Source organism: Mauremys reevesii, linkage group 13 (assembly GCF_016161935.1).
Source record: "Mauremys reevesii isolate NIE-2019 linkage group 13, ASM1616193v1, whole genome shotgun sequence".
Taxonomy (NCBI): domain Eukaryota; kingdom Metazoa; phylum Chordata; order Testudines; family Geoemydidae; genus Mauremys; species Mauremys reevesii.
This window is the reverse complement of record NC_052635.1, coordinates 42,898,878-42,913,118: the sequence shown is the minus strand read 5'-3', so window position 1 is coordinate 42,913,118 and position 14,241 is coordinate 42,898,878. Positions and strand designations below refer to the sequence as shown.

Below are 14,241 nucleotides of genomic sequence, written 5' to 3'. Positions count from 1 at the left end.
CATACATATTTTAAGGGATTTTTCTGTGTTTCACCCGTCTTTAATGACTGACTGGACATACTGAAACAGTGACAAGTATTTCTAAAAACTTATCTGTTCTGAAAACTTAAATATTTTATGGTAAATTTTTACTTCGCTGTTTGAAGTTATTAGAATGAATTAATGGAATTTTCCTTTAAACTCAGTATCATAGAAAGAACTGCACTCCGATTTTGAATTTTTTTCCAAGACTTACTGGCCCAAGGAGTAAGCCTGCTAAGGCTGCTATGTTCCCAAGTAGCCACGGACCCTTAAAAAGTGTGGTCTTGCAAATTAAAGGAATTGAAACAGTTCTGTACATTTGTACTGTATCTAACTGTAGCATTGGCAATCAATTTTTTATTGAATAAACTTAAAAATACACAGAACAAACATAACTTTGTGCTTTTGTTATAGTCATGTTTCCCCTTTTTGATTTAATTCCACTTTTTATTTTCTATTGTAGATTTTCTGTATTGTTCTGAATGTTCCCTCTTTATTTGTTTTCACCCTTTATATTCTTTTCCTATATTGTACTATGTTCTCTCCTTTCTCTTGTATGTTTTGTCTCTTCCTCCTTTTCCTATAAACCTCTCTCCTTGTTTTTCTTTAATTTATCCCATTTATTCTCTTTTTAACCTCCACACACCTGTTTGTATTCACTGATGAATCTATACATATCAACTCACATTTACACTTGCATTTATCCGCTTGCACTTACTTGTGAAAAGACCCACTTGCTCACATGCAGCCATCTGCTAACAAATTCACTCCTGACTCCTCCCATCTTCCAGTGATTAAAAACCGTGGATCCCAGAGCCTGTCTTTTTTGTTACTCCTACAATCCTAGTAGTTGAAACACCTTTTTCTTCCTCTTAAAAGAGTCATATAGTACCTCTTTAGGGCTAATAAATGGACTTTAATGGAATTACTCATGTTTAAAGTTAAATGCTTTGCAGGATCAGGGCGTTAGTCTAGCACTTCAAATTTAGCATTGAAAGTATGTAAATGCACCCATCCATAATGGTTACTTCATTCATGTAAGATGGTGACATTGTGAAGAGAAGTTTTACTAAGTCTTCACAAAGTTGGCATCCTGTGGATACAGATATCTGCAGATTGACTTATTTTAATATTTTGCCTGCATGTGACCCCTCCCCCACCACCTCCCACAACACTGTCATTGGCATTTCAGTTACCGACTTTTTTTTGTCCATGTCTTGAGGATTCTAGCCCCAGATTTGATAGCTGTATGTCTATGCTGTTTCACAGTATAACATTTTTATATTTGAAGCCTTTCTGGGTTATTCCAAGTTATTGTCCTGAATATAGCTGCTTTTGTTGAAGAGATGTAACCTTATTGTGGTCTTAAAGAAGGCAGGCTATAATGGAAAACGTAATACACTTTGGTTTAAATATTATAGGAGCATGTGGTATATTTGCAGGAGGGAATGTTGTTAGATGGCTTCTTCGTTTCTTTGGCATCACTGATGTGTAGGGCTTGAAGATCGAGGTGTCTGTTCGTTTTAAGGATGTTTTTACCAAGGCAGAATTAAGGATGTTTATCTTAGATTAACTGTGTAGACCCATAACTTTTAAGTGTAATATTAATTTTGAAATTCCAAGCTTTAATGTGGTTTTTTTTGACTTGTTTCATTTTTGAAGAAATGACAGCATTTTAAAGTGGTTTCCCTTAAGTAATTGATAGCTATTCCAATTAGACATGATTTTTTTTTGCCTGTAAATATCCTTTGTTTTAAAGAATATTTTCAGAATTGCTCAGTTATAGGACTTTCTGGGGAGCTTGCCAGCTATGCAAGGACTGTGTGAGAAGGACCATGCAAGGTATAGAAACTATCAGGCTCCATAACATACGTAGAAACATCAAAATGTTCTTTTAAAATAACCACATAAAACTACCAGTAGCTAATCACTGTCCAAAGAGTCAGTCTGACCTAACCCGTATGAATATGAAGATAATCATCCAGACGTGAACTGTGTACAAACTTGAGGTCATGATGTCTCCCTGAGTCTTTAGACAAACCACTCCAGTGTTATGCTGCTGTTTGTAGCTTTGCAGAGTGAAAAATGTCCAAATATTGTCCCTTTTCAGTGCTGTTTCTAAGAGTTCCCTGAGCAACTGTGAAACTGATAAGAAGCAGGTCGGTTTGCTGCAGCTATTTGGGAAATTTAGTAGAGGTTCCCATTACAGCTACTTGTTTATTCTTTTCTTCTCCCTATTAAAGCCAGTGTGTTCAGAAGAGGAATCTTACTGTCAACCTCTGCTGGTTGAGATTCATTCCTAGTTGCATATTTGTGTGCACTGTAGCCTTGTCAGAGTTAATGAGTATGTCTTTGATTAGGTCAATAATAATATTAGTGATACAAGATCTTCTGATTAGCAGAACAATCTATAATGAGGATCTGACAAAATTCTCTTTCAGTTAGTTGCTGAATGCATAAAAGGTGTGTGAAGTCTAGTGATCAACCTTGTAGAAAACTAGAGAATTTGGAGGACGTTCTGTGATTGGCATGAGGAGGGAAAGATTGTCTTGCCATGTTGCTTTCATTCTAGAATTTCTTCAAGCCAGGTAGACATGAGCCCAAGTGCTACCAACATTAAAGTCCAGTTTGCAGCAGTTGTAGGCTAGTTTTCATGCGGCTGGGTGGACAGCTTAGAGGCCATCAAATGTATTATGTGCCTCTATGATGCTCTGTCCTGAGCCAAATCTAGCGCACTGCTGGGTAGAATGCCTATGAGGAACCAGGTGTCTGACACCATCCTGCCACCGAAGCATTATATATTCTCAGCTTCATCTCTCTACTTATCAGGGTATTTGGTTGTGAAAGGTGTTCTTAATGAGGTGCATCATTACTGATGACAGCTTTGCAGTGAGGGCTTCAAGTTCTTTCTTGATGCTGCCCATGTTATCGACAACAGAGCCAAGGTAGGCGATATCACTAACAATATCAACTGAGTGGTCATGCACTACGATGCTAGAACCCACAGTATATTCAAAATTGCTGACTGGAAGAATTTTGATTTTACCCCAAATGGGAGAGTAGTTGTAGGATTCAGAAGAATGGTTAAACGGTTAACTCTATTCCTGTAGGTAGGCACCCAGATGTTTCTGAAGGCTGTTGACAGCCTGAGATCAGTAAAGCAAGCTGTGATTCATGCTTGGAGCTTAAAATTGGTATGCTCTCACAACTCCCCTTTAGAGACAGCGAAGAGAGGGTTTCATTATGTTTGTTGTTAAAGATTCTGTTTCTCATCACTGCAAACTGATTTGAAGGATAGGAGAGTGATATGTACTGTCTTGTAGAGAGGCTTCCATCATTTCTGCACCTCGTTACATTTGTGTTTAGACCCTTCTGGAATTCAGAACAAAGATTACATGTACGTTCCATTTGAAGCAGAAAATTGCTTTGCCCACTTTCTGTCCAGAATTGCTAAAGCAGAGTAAAATTCAATTGTTGGACATGCATAGGGCACCACAGGTTTACATAATGGATCTCAGCATGGAGGAAAGTGCTATTTAGAAAGTAATATCTGAACCAAAATTTTTAAGATGTTAAAGATTTGTAAGGCATGTAAAACTTCATCAGACATTGTACATTAATGTACAGGTGCTTGCAGAAGTGGTTGTTGGCAGATGGGTGTTGCAGTTGGCTCTGAGATACTATGCTTCCCTAACTCAGGTGCTTGAAGTGTTTTGGGAGAAGTCAGGGGTCTGGACTGGTATAGAAGATCAAAAAGAAAAATGATTTTTTTCTTATTAGTGATTTTCTTTCTTTGAGATCTCTGTACCAGCCCAGGCACCTTTTGGTTGTAGCTTTTCTGTACGCAGTTTCCATTACAACGTACATGTTCATATTAGTTATTTTAATTGTTTGTCAGCAGAATTTGTGTGGTTCCAAGTATTGTTTTCAATGTATTCAACTGAAGCATGAAGAACAACTAGACTTCTGTTTTATAAAGATGTTCTAATGACATGGTAACCATGAGAATAAAACCAGAACACTTTGTGATGTAATAAGAGAATCTAGAAATATGTATAATCTTATTTATGATATCCTGTGTTTTATATACAAGTTTGTGATAAGAAAATACCTAAGCTATATAAAAAGTTTATTTTTTATTTTTTGGGTATCGCCACATTACCGTTTTGAAAAAGCAAAACAAGGCATTGTAGGAGCACTTCTTTGTTGGGGGTACCTTCCTATAGACTACAGATGTAGTGATACCATGCTTAATTGTTTAAAGGAGACTTTGTTCAGTGCATCAGTGCGAAATTGAGAGAGGATGAAAACCTTGTTAAGACCCATTGCACCACTTAAAATTGTAGTGTGGTTGGTTAGGAGGAGCCATCCGTAGGACAGGTCTGGAAGGGGATCCTTCTCCTGCATGTGGCTGGGGGATGTCTCTGTATTAGTTCCTTCTATGCTGAGATGTAATTGAGGTTCAGAGGTGGACCAGAGGAAGGGCCACAGACTTCATGGTTAAATGGGTCCTGTGACTGTAAGAGTCCAGGTAACACAAAGGAGCTGTAACTTGCACTTCCCAACCATACGCTGGAGTAGTGGTGGTGGAGGTGCTACACTGCAGCTCTGCATCTTTTGCCCTAGTCCCTTCCATGCTCCACCTACATATAGCTCAGTAATTTAGGATTTGTTTTGAAGTTATTTTCAACCCTGAGGAGAGATTTTTGCCTACATTTATTAAAACTGGCTTGTATTTCAAACACATTTTAATTACAGTTGGTCATTGAACTTTTTGACACGGTCACTTTTGTCATTGGTATCATGGGAGCTCTTCACATTGAGCAGATCAGAAGAGCTTTTGAAGAAGCTTTTATACAGCTGTCTATCAGTGAGATTCTGTACATTTTTTTTGTATGTATACTCAAAGACCCTCTAAAAGTGATGTGACAATAAAGTGAAATAATGATGATGATAGGGGTTCTCTAATGTAGAAAGTGCTATAATTATAAGTGCCAGTGGGAGTTTGGTGATTCATTGGTTAGGGTAATGTACTGTTAAAAAGAGCAATTATAAAATGGTTTAGTTTGATATCACAAAAATATTTTTTAAATTGTTGGTTTTTAATAAGAATCTAAATAGGACAGGGATGCAAGGATTTATGGCATCTACAGAAATGTTATTTTACTCAGCTGAACTGCTGAGAGCCCTATAGTAGACACATCTTACAGTTGGACAAGTTTTTATTGCTGTGCTAATTCAGCCTGCCTTTTAGCCGGTTTAACTAATGTGGTAAAAACTGGTCCAGTGGGGGAGCCTTCTCTACACTAGGTATGTCTACACTGGAGAAAAAAAAAAAACCTTATGCAATAATGAGTCTCCGAGCCCAGGTGTTATGCACTACGGTGCTAAAAATGTCGATGTAGAAGTTCTAGCTTGGGCTCTGAAGCCCTGGAAGGGAGATAGATTTCAGAGCCAGAGCTCTAGCCCAAGTGGGAACATCCTCTTGGCTATTTTTCTTGCTGTAGCATGAAACCCCTTGAATCGGACTCTGTAGAGCTGGGCTCTAAGACTTGCTGCTGTAGGGATTTTTTTTGCAGCATAGGTGTATACTTCAAGGCTCCCTGGAGGGTCAGCTAACCAGATGGTAGAACAGGTGGCAGGGTTTATTTTTGTAAGATTGTCCAGTGTAGATGCAGTGTTAGGTGACTTTGGTTTCCCATGACAGCTACGTTTGACTTGTACAGTGGAATGGTTGATCTCGAAAGTGAGATTTATGTATGCAAGAGACAGAGATTTCTCTAACAGTCCATGACTTTGGACCTCTCTTCTGGAAGAGATTTGATTGACTATAATCTTCAGAGTATTCAAAATAAAATATAAAACTCACTTCTTCAACCTAGGTTTCCCACAAATCAGATATTTAAAAATAAATAAAAACCCAAATACCTAACCATACAAACAACCCAAGAACAAAACAAACAAATCCTACTCACCTTCCCACCCTCTAACCCCCAATGCTATAGAATGGGAAAAGAGAAAAAGAGACGTCATCTTATGTTCACTTTAAAATGTATGTTGGTCAGGTATCATAGTGATTGGTACAGCATACAAATATATGTACAATAGAAGCTCAGAGTTATGAACACCAGAGTTACGAACTGACCAGTCAACCACACACCTCATTTGAAACCGGAAGTATGCAATCAGGAAGCAGCAAAGGTTCTCTCCCCCCGCCCCAAGAGGCAAATACAGTACAATACTGTGTTAAACATAAACTAAAAAAATAAATAAATGGAAGCATTTTTCTTCTGCATAGTAAAGTTTCAAAGCTGTATTAAGTCAATGTTCAGTTATAACCTTTTGAAAGAACAACCATAACATTTTGTTCAGAGTTGTGAACAACCTCTTAATCAGTTAGCCTCTTAGAGCTGGTATGGCATCGTGTGTGTACACTCTTCTATGTTCCATTCTGTGCATCCGATGAAGTGGGCTGTAGCCCACGAAAGCTTATGCTCAAATAAATATGTTAGTCTCCAAGGTGCCACAAGTACTTCTGTTCTTTTTACGGATACAGACTAACATGGCTGCTACTCTGAATCCATTCCCAAGGTGTTTTGAAAGGGTCATGTTAAATTAAAACTCCCTGTTTAAAATGTAATTTGCAATCTTGCCACTGGGTGGAGCAAAATTATAACAAATTGCAAAATATGATCTATTCCAGTGGTTCTCAGCCAGGGGTCAGGGGCCCCTGGGGGGCCGTGAGCAGATTTCAGGGGGTCCTTTGAGCAGGGCCAGTGTTAGACTCACTGGGGCCCAGGGCAGAAAGCCAAAGCCCCACCGCATGGGGCTGAAGCCTGGGGCCCTGAGCCCCGCCATCTGGGGTTGAAGCCAAAGCCTGAGAAACTTAGCTTTGCAGTTTTCCCTGTGGCATGGAGCCCCAGGTAATTGCCCTGCTTGTACCCTGTAACACCTACCCTCGCTTTTATATGCAGAAAACCAGTTGTTGTGGCAGCTGGGCCATGGAGTTTTTATAGCATGTTGGCGGGGGCCTCAGAAAGAGAGAAGTTGAGAACCCCATATCTAGTCAACATCAGAATGTTCCCTAACCTGAGAAAATACCAACTGCAGTGTTGGGTATGCATTGGTTATATCAGATCTGTTCCTCAAGATTAAATATATTGAAGATTATTTTCCATATATGATCTTTGGACTCTGGTTGATGGCACAAAAATATTAAACCGGATTTATTTGCACAATCAGCAGAGGGCATTCTTGAGTCAGTAATATGTTACAAGCTGAAAGATTCAAAGAAGACATGTTAGGGCACATATGTTTAATTTTTAGTTTTTGTTCAGTGGCATATGTTACATAAGAATAGTAGGCTATTTTATTAGAATTGAACAAGTAGTGATTAGCTGACTTTCCCTCTTCCTTCAGGTATATCTCTTAGAATTGCGTGATGTGTGATGAATTGGAAATTCTGAACAGGGAGATTGAGCGGTTATTACGGAGCAACATCGTGGAAGAAGGCACTTTAAATTCAGACCCTCTTCAGCCATCTACCACTGACTCCTTGGATAGAGCCACTGATTCAGAGAATGAAGCAAAGTACAAATTAGTGCAGGTACCCAATGCCTTAATAAACAGTAATAGGGTTCTCAAAATCACGTTATACCACTCTGGGTTTTTTATTTGTTTTGTTATTGGAAGATTTGAAATGTACATGGGAAGTATTTAGAAAGCAGGGAATAACCTGAATTTGTCCACATGAAGCATTAGTTTATCTGTTGCTGTCAGTGGTAGAAAAATTGTTTGAATTGCTTTACTATTTCATATATCAGCTGAGAAGAATAGCAAATTTCTGTTTTCATTTGTAAAATGTAATGGCACTGGGGAGAATGTGGAGATGATAATTTCCCAAGTAGTAACAAGTAGTTAAAAATAGCAAATATGCTTTAAGACTCTGGGGTTTGTGAACTTGAACCGTTTGAGTTGAACAAATAAATTGTAGGGAAGATGTGTTGGAACATATAGGATTGTTTATCTTAATTTATCCTTACATTTGCCTGTCTCCACCTATGGTACATTACCAGAATTTATCCTTATCATGCTGAAATCCTTGTTCATGTTTAATCACTTTTACCTTTACTGTTGCGATTCCTGTTGCAATTGCTCCTAAATCATTGTTTGTTCCAAGAAATGGAATCATGTTACCTTTTTTCTCAGTCACTGGCTTATCTTCAAGTTCAATTCAAAACTGACTTTCTTTATTGGTTCTATCCTGCCTCCTGTTCCCAAGCCTGCTCGCTGTACTCCAATTGGGATAGGCTTTTCTGTACTTCTGTACAGTTAGCTTTGTTCCTGTAGTAAAGTAAGTTCCTGATTCTGAAATGTTCTTGAAAAAGATTTGCCAGCAGAGTTAACTGCTATGATAGAGGGAGATCTCTTAACAAATGGTTAACAGCCTTTCTTTGGCCTAGTCTAGCTTTCATGAAGCATTTTAAAAAAAGTTTTGCCCCATTCATGCAGGCTGTACCTGCTGATAAAACCATGTTTCTTGAAAAATATTCAAGGATAGATTTTGAAAACTGTTCGGGTTTGGGAATCTTTGTAGAGTGCACGTGACCATAGGGACAATTTCTCACTTGTGGAGCTTCATCTGGAACTGTTAATCTTCCCTACTTTTAAACCACTAACTAATTTCTTGTTTTTAAATCTTTGAAGCTATGGTCTTGTCCACATTTACAAATTTTGCCGCTCTAGCTATGATAGCATAGTTTAATTGTATAGCTTATTCTGGTTTGGCAAAGTGAAATAAATTATACCAGTAAAAAGTGACCTAAATCAGTATAATTGCATCTGAACACGCATAACTGTGGCAATGAAAAAAATCACACTCCTTGCCAATATAGTTATACTGGTAAAACTTTTTAAGTGTAGACCAGGCCTACTTTTTTGCTGTAAAGTTGCGTTTGACTTGTTTTAAAACACTTTATAGTGTAAAATATTTGATATCAAGGGATGACACACAAAAATACACTGTCTTTTAGCAGTTAGGGTATGTTGGCTTGACTGAGTCTCTTTAAACTCTGTCTTGAAAACACAGTACAAGACCAAGAGAAAGTGAAAGAATAGAGAATTTATCCTTCCGCTAACTGGTAGCTCACAATTAGATATCTATATCTGGCTGTAGGGAAAATTTGTAGGAGTAAAGCTGGTGTTAATCAGATTTATCTAGGATCATTAGCTTCAATTAGTGATGTTAAACTTCGCTTAAGCTTTTTAAAAATAGGATAATGTTTTTCTGCATTTTCAGTACTGTTAGAAATATCTAAATATAGATTATATACTTTAATTTCACTCTTGCTGAGTTATTAAATACTATTATTAGAGTTAACTTGTTTTGTTAAATTCCTATTTAGTACACTGTTGTGCTATGAAAATCTTAATGGCTTCTAAACAAATTTATCAGTATACAAACAACATTCCTTATGGCGCTGAAAGATTTTTTCCCCTTTACAATAATACTCCTACCTGTTTCAGTCCATTTCCTGAGGAAAAACTGATGAAAAAACAAAATGTGAAGGTTGCTTTCAAGTGTTACAGATGCACTTTGCCTTTTACTTTATCTGTTTTCTTACAAAAACTATCTCAATTTACAGACTTATTTTTTAATAATGAGAACTTTGTAGCAATTTAAAGCATTACATACAATTGACCTGTTTGTGTTGTCTGATCTGTGGGAATTGTGTAATACAGAGTGGTAAAGTAAATTAATAAAACTGTATAAACTTTTAATTTTTTTTTCCTTTCAGGAGCCTACAAGTGGAGGATTGATATCTGAGTCTTTGGATTGTCATCAAGATGAACCATGCACTTCTGAATTATCAAATTCAGCATGTGCTTTAGGGATTATGCTGAATGACTCTGATCGAGGACTGCTGCCCTCTTCTCGCTCTCCCTTTCATTTAGATCTGCAGGGAGAAACCATCCCAACCTCTAATGCTGTGTCAGGTAAAGCATATAGAGGACATTGAAGAATCTACCTATTTCTTTAACTTTTATCTGGAGTTTAAATCTCAGAATTTGGATTTCCTCTGCTGTTCTCTTAACATTTCTTCATCTTCCAAGGTAAACAAATACGTAAAATATTGTTTGATCTGTTGCATCATAACTGCTTTGATTTTCAATTTCTTATTAATATCAGTTTAAAGTTTTCTAATATTTTAAAATTATAATCTTGTTGCTACATAAGATGCTTAAAACTAAAAAATAAATATGTAATGTTATTTTTAAACATGATCTTCCAAAGAGTTTAACAAAATTCCATCAAATTTAGAAATGATTTGCGAATGCTCCAATAGCTAGGCGAGAAAGGTGATTCAGCATTTTTATTACCTTACTATTAGCTTAAAAGTCATTATTTTTTTTAATTCTACTGCAGCATTCTTATTAGCCATTTCCCACTTCAGTGATGCTTAAGCATGCACTAGCTTGATGGTATCAACAGTACAATCCCACTGAAGTTGTCTTACAGAGAATCTTGTAAGTGCTATGTTTTCAAACACTATTATGTGGATTTGAAAAGTTTCCTATTTTAGCTTTAATTACTTTATAAATGGTAGCATATTTTTTTAAAAAAAGAGAGAACTTCACAGACCATTAGTTTTTAGTTTAAGTAGACAAATACATGGCACCATTTTGTCATGGGCTAACTCTACAGGGTTTTGTCCCTGATATGTTACAAGTGTAACATATGCTGGTACACTATTTGAAACAGGAGCCATCTCATCAGGACTGTACATTGCAAGATGTAAAAATAGTGAGATTTAAAATAACATGCTAGCATGTCTAAGCCCCTCATATATTAGCTATTGGAATTGTGGGTATATATCTGAAGCTGTTGGAAATTTGTTCAGTATCTTCAGCAATCACCATAAAATGAAAAGAGGATACATTGTATGATTCAGTTTTGTTATAGTGCAATAGATACTTGTGAAAGAAATGCAAAATTGAATCCTATGGAGCTGCTGCTCTCAGTCTAGAGACAATTGACTTAACTTCCATGGATGGAACAGAGTTTAACAATGGTTTTAAAATTTAGTTGTGGCTCAGATGTGTTAATAGTGTAAAATTCATTAGTCAGACAAGATAAAATTCCATAACCTTTCCAAGGAAAGTGTATGAAAATAGTGTTTCATTTTACCGATTTGTGGAAGTAAATCCTAATTTATCCTGTGATGACTGTACAACAACACATATACTACTGATCACAAAATGTATTTATTATTCCTTCTTAGCAAGGCATTCACACTGCATGAAACTTGTTTGAAATGCAGCAGCACATATGCCTCCTGGTTTTAGTGACTGGCTTCATCTTATGCCCAAATTGTTCTTTATTTTGGATCCTGATAAAGTTGCCTCATGCTTGTATGTTATTTCTGTCACTTGCTTCCTGCTGTTCTCTCAGACCTGGAGAGGGATTCTTAGAAGGTGTGTCCCTCACATCAACACTAGCTTTCCCCTACAGTTCAGTTTGTGACATTTCCAGGTTATTTGCCAGAACTCTTCTCCGGCACAACATACAACTTGGAAGCCTTGACACAGAGACCACATCAAGGACCATCCTTATTTGAGTTCCTTTCAATGTGTTGAGTTTTTTTTCAGAGAATTTGTTGATAAGGCTTTGAGAAATTCTTCTGACCTGAACAAGATTATAGTTAACCAGTCCCATTAGTGAGACTCCTCTAGAGGGAATGTGTAATACCTTTTGCTGAATTACTAACTACCAACATTACTAAAATAATCAGTCCTTTCATTCCTTCACCCATTCAACTCCACTGGGGAACGAAAATACTTCCCAAACACCATCTAGAGAAGGCATCCTAGAAGTAACTAATCTAGTCCGTTAGACACTTTCTTCTCCTGGACTCTTAAAATTGTTGAGACTGACGTCCTTTAAAATTTTCAGGAATACCTTCCTCTTAACTTCTTTTCATTGCCTCCCCATTGGGATCACAAGAAGTGACAGGCAGTTCTGGACAGCATGGTGAAACTTATCCAAGGGGCCATTGTCTTTTCCAGAAGAAAGAGTACTTGCTTTTGATAGAGATTCTTCATGATGAAAAAGAAAATAGGATATTTCCGCCCCATCCTGGACTTGTCTGGGCTGAATCTGGGTTCACAAAATCTCACTTTGTACAGAATTCTGGCATTCCTGATACAATAGGTTTTCTATTAAGACTACTTAGGTTTCATCTGATTTGGATCCAGAAGAATTCCAGGACCAGTAATAATAGTAAGAAGTTACTTATGGACCCAGGGTATTGAAGGGAGATGTCTTAACATCTGATAGTGTCCTCAAATTATACTGGGGAGGGGAGGAAGAGAGTACAAATTGTCTGTTTTGAGGAATCTCTCGATAAAGGAGTCTTCAAAACTGAGTACAAGGACAAGAAAATGTTGCTGTTGGCCAAATGCCAGAAGAGAAGTAGATCTTCAGAGAGTAACAGTCCTCTCCAGGTTTCTTCTCATACAGATGAGACAGTGACTGAATTAGATGGCAGTTGAACAGATAAGGTGAAATGTCTAGAAGCATCTTCTCTAGACAACCGTCCACCAACCACAATAATGCTTGACTTGTCCTCTTCTTCCACCTGAGGAGATTGGACTCTTGAGCAGGCATCTCTGATTCTCAGCCAGGAGGGGATGACAAATGTTGGAAATATTCAGTCTGGCTCCCAGAGCTTAGTAAAGTACAGCCAGAAGATGGCAGCTAACAAACTACTACCAAAGCTATAGAGATGTATTTACCTTCCTAGTCTCCATATAAGGGGCTTAAAAATGATCCTTGTATTGAAGAACTTATAATGATTTCTGCAAGTATCAGAATTCAAAATAAAAACACTAAAGTCCACTTTGACAGCTGTTTTTCAGATCAGTTTCCTAATCTCTATCAGTCTCGAAGATTTGCCTACCTATCCTGATCAGACCATCACTCTGGCAAACCATGTTCTTATGTGGTCAGAAACATTTCCAGTAGAAGGCACTATGCTTTGACCTTAATTACTCTCTAACAGTATTCACAGAAATGTACCACTTGTTTGGATGGAAACTCTTTAGGCCTGGACTTAACGCAGGTTTTGTACCATTATAACTATTTTGGTTAGGGGTGTGGTTGGTTGATTAGCGCTTATACAGATAGGTAAAACCAATGTGGATGTAGTTTTACTGTTATAACTTATTCTCCTTCTCTTATGGGAATAATCTGTACTGGTATAAGCCACCTTTACACTGATATAACTGTGTCCACATTACAGGGGTTGTACAGTTTTAATTATGCTACTATAATGTGTGTGTCTATACATGCCCTTAGAAAAAGATTTGCATCCTGATAAGAGCATCCTTGCAGGGCAGAACAGGACATCAGTTTTATGGTTCATTTCTTCTAAGTAAGGGGATTCATGGTGAATTAAGAAAAAAATCTGCTTAATCCAACTCAGGCCATTCAGAACTTTGAAGTCACTCTCAAAACCAAACTTCAAAGGATGTTTCTTCCCAGGGGGAGAGAACAAAATAAAGGAAGTTATATGCCATGTCTGTGAACAGCCTCTAGCTTTCAAAATATTATCGAGTTTGCTAAGTAATCTGATTTGTTAGATCTGCTGAGCTGGCAACATTTCTCATATATCCACTTCAAAGATTCGTGCTACCCTTTCCATCAGATGTTCTTCACCCCCTTTGCAAATAGAATGCCCCTAAGGACATGTTCATATAGCCTGGTGATTTGTGACTGGACATGCAAATGATGAATTGGATAGAACTGTGTTTATTATGGATGGAAAAAACACTTTTTGTTGGGGGGAGCACATCTTTTACATCATCTTGGGGAGATGGTGCCAGAAAGAAATGATGAGGAAAATGAACTGGCTAGAGCTCTGAGACATTTGATTAGCTTTCCTTGTACTGCACAAATAAATGAAACTTCAACATATCCTAGTAATGACAGACAACACTATATGAACAGAGGACTAGGGCATCATGTTTGCACCAAGAAGAAAGGTCCCTCCTGTGCCAGGGCAATAATAATATGCAATATATTTGGGCCCTGCATATCAAGTTGAATCTAAATACAGCATCTGATTGTCTAAGTAGGCACGAAACAGACGCAGCAAAATGGAGTCTCTACTGTTCTTTTTTTTTTTCTGTTGATAAGAAAGATTGGAGGTCAAGATGGGA

General features: G+C 37.5%; 1 protein-coding gene across 11 annotated transcripts in view; it reads left to right on the top strand.

Moving 5' to 3' along the window:
* The window catches only part of DIDO1 (death inducer-obliterator 1), a 95,372-nt gene that overhangs the window by 19,372 nt on the left and 61,759 nt on the right, over positions 1-14,241 (top strand). For 9 of the 11 annotated variants that reach the window (XM_039497692.1, XM_039497690.1, XM_039497689.1 and 6 more), the window contains 2 exons: positions 7,441-7,627; positions 9,819-10,017. In XM_039497692.1, coding sequence (XP_039353626.1) covers positions 7,463-7,627; positions 9,819-10,017 — 364 coding nt within the window. In that variant the 5' untranslated portion in view covers positions 7,441-7,462. Of the gene's footprint in view, positions 1-7,440; positions 7,628-9,818; positions 10,135-14,241 lie in introns of those variants that run through there. The other 2 variants (XM_039497695.1, XM_039497697.1) reach the window with 2 other exon arrangements.